Genomic DNA, 3,401 nt, shown 5'->3' with positions numbered 1-3,401 from the left:
AAAAGATCATGGAGTGGACTAATGGAACACTTACATGAACATGAAGATGAAGATGATACAATACTTTTTGGAACAAAAGAACTAGAGGGAAATGAATTATTCAACGCGAAAAAGCGTGGAAGCAATTTCTTGTCCCCTTTTCTTGTTGCAATTAAAATTTGAGGACTTTGTATAGCCAGAACTTGCATTTTGCCTCTACAGTAACTGCTTTCTTTACAAAATCTCGAAGCCCATTACAAAATTGGCACTTATATGACAGTGAAAAGTAAGAACTATCAAAACATGGACAATTGTGACGAGTTCAGAGGCTGAGGTGTAGAGGGGATATAGACGTGTCCGGTTTTCTGTAACTGGGATTTCCTCACCTCTGTTTCTCTCTCTCCAATTCCTGCAGTTCCGTTTTAGAACCCAGAACACACGACTTTTTTAGAACAGTTTGGAATGCCCTTGACAGCTCAAGTATTGCTACTTCAACTAAACTGGAGAAGATTGAAGGAAAATAATTGTCGTAAAAATACATTAGGCCCGGCCCATCAAGGAATAGATCAGACAACAGCGATCCTGTTCCAAGCTGGGCTGTGACATTCACACAAGAACTTAGCCCAGCCCAGAGGTGATAATGGGCATGTCTTGGGGATTCTACGTGGGCTGAACTGATTGAGGCCCAACAATGTTGGAATTATTGTTGATGAGGTAGTTATGCTCATGTAAGTCTAGTCTTATGTGGGCTGGGCCGAGTTGCCCACTGTCAACATATAAATATATGGATTTTGATACTTGGAGTAGCAAGATCATTTGTGTGTGAGTGAGAAAATTACAAAAATTAAGGGTCCATTTGATTGCAAAAGTGAAATTTGGGTGGAAAGAAAATGAATTTTAAAGAATTGAATTAATGGGAAATTGCTCTCTTGAGAATTGTAAATTATTGTATTTGACTAGTATAATTTTTCACGTGAAAAATGTTTTAAGTTAAAGTGTTTTTTATGTCCGTTTGACTTTATTTTATATGAAAATTGTTGATTAAAGGGATGAAATTTACTGGTATTGGGAATGAAATTTATTTCCATTGCCAAAACAAAAAAAAAAACAAAAAAATCATCTATCTTTGGGTATTCGTTTGACTTTGTTTTATATGAAAATTGTCAATTAAAAGAAAATATTTTTTTACAATAAAATTTAGAATTTGTTTCCATTACCAACAAAAAAAAAATCAAAAAATCAAAAAAAAAAACAAAAAAACAAAATGCTATAGTAACATAGAATTGCAATTCTCACCCTTTGGTTTTTCTTAAAAATCAAGAAAATATCAATTCCCGAGACAAACAAGAAAAGGCAATTACTTGAAAATAAAATCCTATCAAACATCATAAAGTTGGAAAATTGAATTCTATTTCCATTTTTCATGGAAAATTATCAAACACACCCTAATACATTTAGAGATCCCATTTCATAAATTATAGGTTAGATTTACTATTTCAAAAATCATATTTTTTAATTAATTAATATATTTAAAATATTAATAATTTTATTACAAAATTAAATATACATATTCATCACAAACCCTAAAATTCAATTTTTACTCTTCTCTCACTCTCCCCTAATCAACTTCAGCACCAACCTCATTCGATGACTACAAGCGCGACAACGAGGACTTGATGGTGGGTGTTAGTGTGATGATGATCGTTGTGGTGTTGGTGTTCGGTGTGGTGTCGAACGAGTATTTGTTGTTGATCGTCGCGACAATCTACCAGACCAACACGAACGTAAAGGCATGGCATCGCTCTAAAACAGCCAACTGGCGTCCCTACCCTCCCCTAATCAACTTCGACACCAACCTCATTCGACAAGTACAAGCGGCGACAGCGGTGATGGTGTAGCGAGGACTTGATGGTGGGTGTTAGTGTGATGGTAATCATTGTGGTGTTGGTGTTGGTGTTGGCGTTCGGTGCGGTGCAGTGTGGTGTCGAACGAGTATGTGTTGTAGATCGTCGCGACGATCCACTAGACTACCACCATCGTAGCGATGTGGCGTCGCTCTAAAAGAGCCAGCATCACTACTGCGATCAGGTCGATCAGATTTAGGTTTGTAACTTATAAAGTGATCTTGGATCTGATTTTCGGTAGTTGTGCAATTATTTTGGATTTGATTTTGTGGTGGTTGTGAAGTGATTTTAGGGTGTGTTTTGTTGGTAGTGGTGGTGTTGTTGTTAAAGAGGTGGTTCTGACGACGACGATGGTGCTGCTGTTGCTACAGGTAGTGGTGGTTCTGGCGACGACGATTGTGCTATTGCTGCTGAAGGCAACGGTGAAGTGGTAGTCACAAATTATTTGGTTGATTGTAACCATTAAATTGGTTAACATGTGACCAACAAAATAGATAAATTGTGACAAAAAAATAATGTGTGACATAAAAAATTATTAATTTTGATTGATAATTTAATAATTTGTGACTGAATAATAAGTTGTGACTTATAATATTTGTAATTTGTGATTAATAAATAAATCGTGACTTCTAAATTTTTTGATTTGTGACTGATGAACAAATTGTGATTTAAAATTTTTTTGAGTTGTGATATAAAATTTCTGATTTGTAACCAAATAATTATAGTTGACTAACTAAATCATTAATTTGTGATTCAACTGTATAGATATGTGACCTAAATATAATTAATTAAATTATAAATAAAATTTAATAAAAATCTGATTTTTGAAGTTTGAAACTTATTTTCTTGATTTTGAAATGTATGATATTTAAACTCTTACTTATGAATTTTTATATATGAAATAGCTGTAAGAGCATGTTCGGGCAAGCTTTAAAGAAAGAGGAAATTTTGAGTAAAAGTCACATTTTTTGTGGAGAAACGCAAGGCCAAAAGTGCTCTAAGAAACCCAGTGTACTAAAAAGCGTATAGCGTGGCTAGGCATAAATACCGAATTTCAAACTTTACAAACCTAGACCTAAGGATAAAACAAAATGTTATTTATTTTTATTATTATTTGGAAATTTCTTAATCATTCTAAAAATTATATAGCAATTAAAATAATAAATACCAAACATCTAAAATTAATAAATTCTATAATTATTTAATAATTCATGCGATTAGTTCATTATACAATTTTCAAGTTTTCAAAATACAAAAGGTGGATTATTTTTCATAGTTTTAACTAAACAGGATCTACTAAACAAATTTAGAGGAATTTCATATATACTTTAGAAGCTTTCAACAATACGATAAGTCTTAAAATCATAATTACCTAATATAGATAGTATCGTAACTTAAATTTTATTTAAATCTTTATCAGATAAAATCATAAAATCTTTATCAGATAAAATCATTTAAAAACTTGAAACTAAAGTCAAATACAAGCCTTTAAAAAATAAAATAATTAATAAACTAAAG

The 3,401-nt window shown here is 32.4% G+C and overlaps 1 protein-coding gene across 1 annotated transcript in view; it reads right to left on the bottom strand.

The window, feature by feature from the left end:
- The window catches only part of LOC111402809 (auxin-responsive protein IAA8-like), a 15,021-nt gene extending 13,181 nt beyond the window's left edge, over positions 1–1,840 (bottom strand). Inside the window, exons 1-2 of the mRNA XM_023031140.1 lie at positions 1,836–1,840; positions 366–479 (exon numbers count right to left, since the gene is read on the bottom strand). Of these exons, the coding sequence (XP_022886908.1) occupies positions 366–479; positions 1,836–1,840 (119 nt within the window). The remainder of the gene's footprint in view (positions 1–365; positions 480–1,835) is intronic.
- Positions 1,841–3,401: the final 1,561 nt, after the last annotated feature.

The sequence above is a fragment of the Olea europaea genome, chromosome 1, assembly GCF_002742605.1.
Source record: "Olea europaea var. sylvestris chromosome 1, O_europaea_v1, whole genome shotgun sequence".
Classification (NCBI taxonomy): Eukaryota; Viridiplantae; Streptophyta; class Magnoliopsida; order Lamiales; family Oleaceae; genus Olea; species Olea europaea.
Note: the sequence above shows the minus strand (reverse complement) of the source record. Positions and strands in the feature narration are given on the sequence as shown.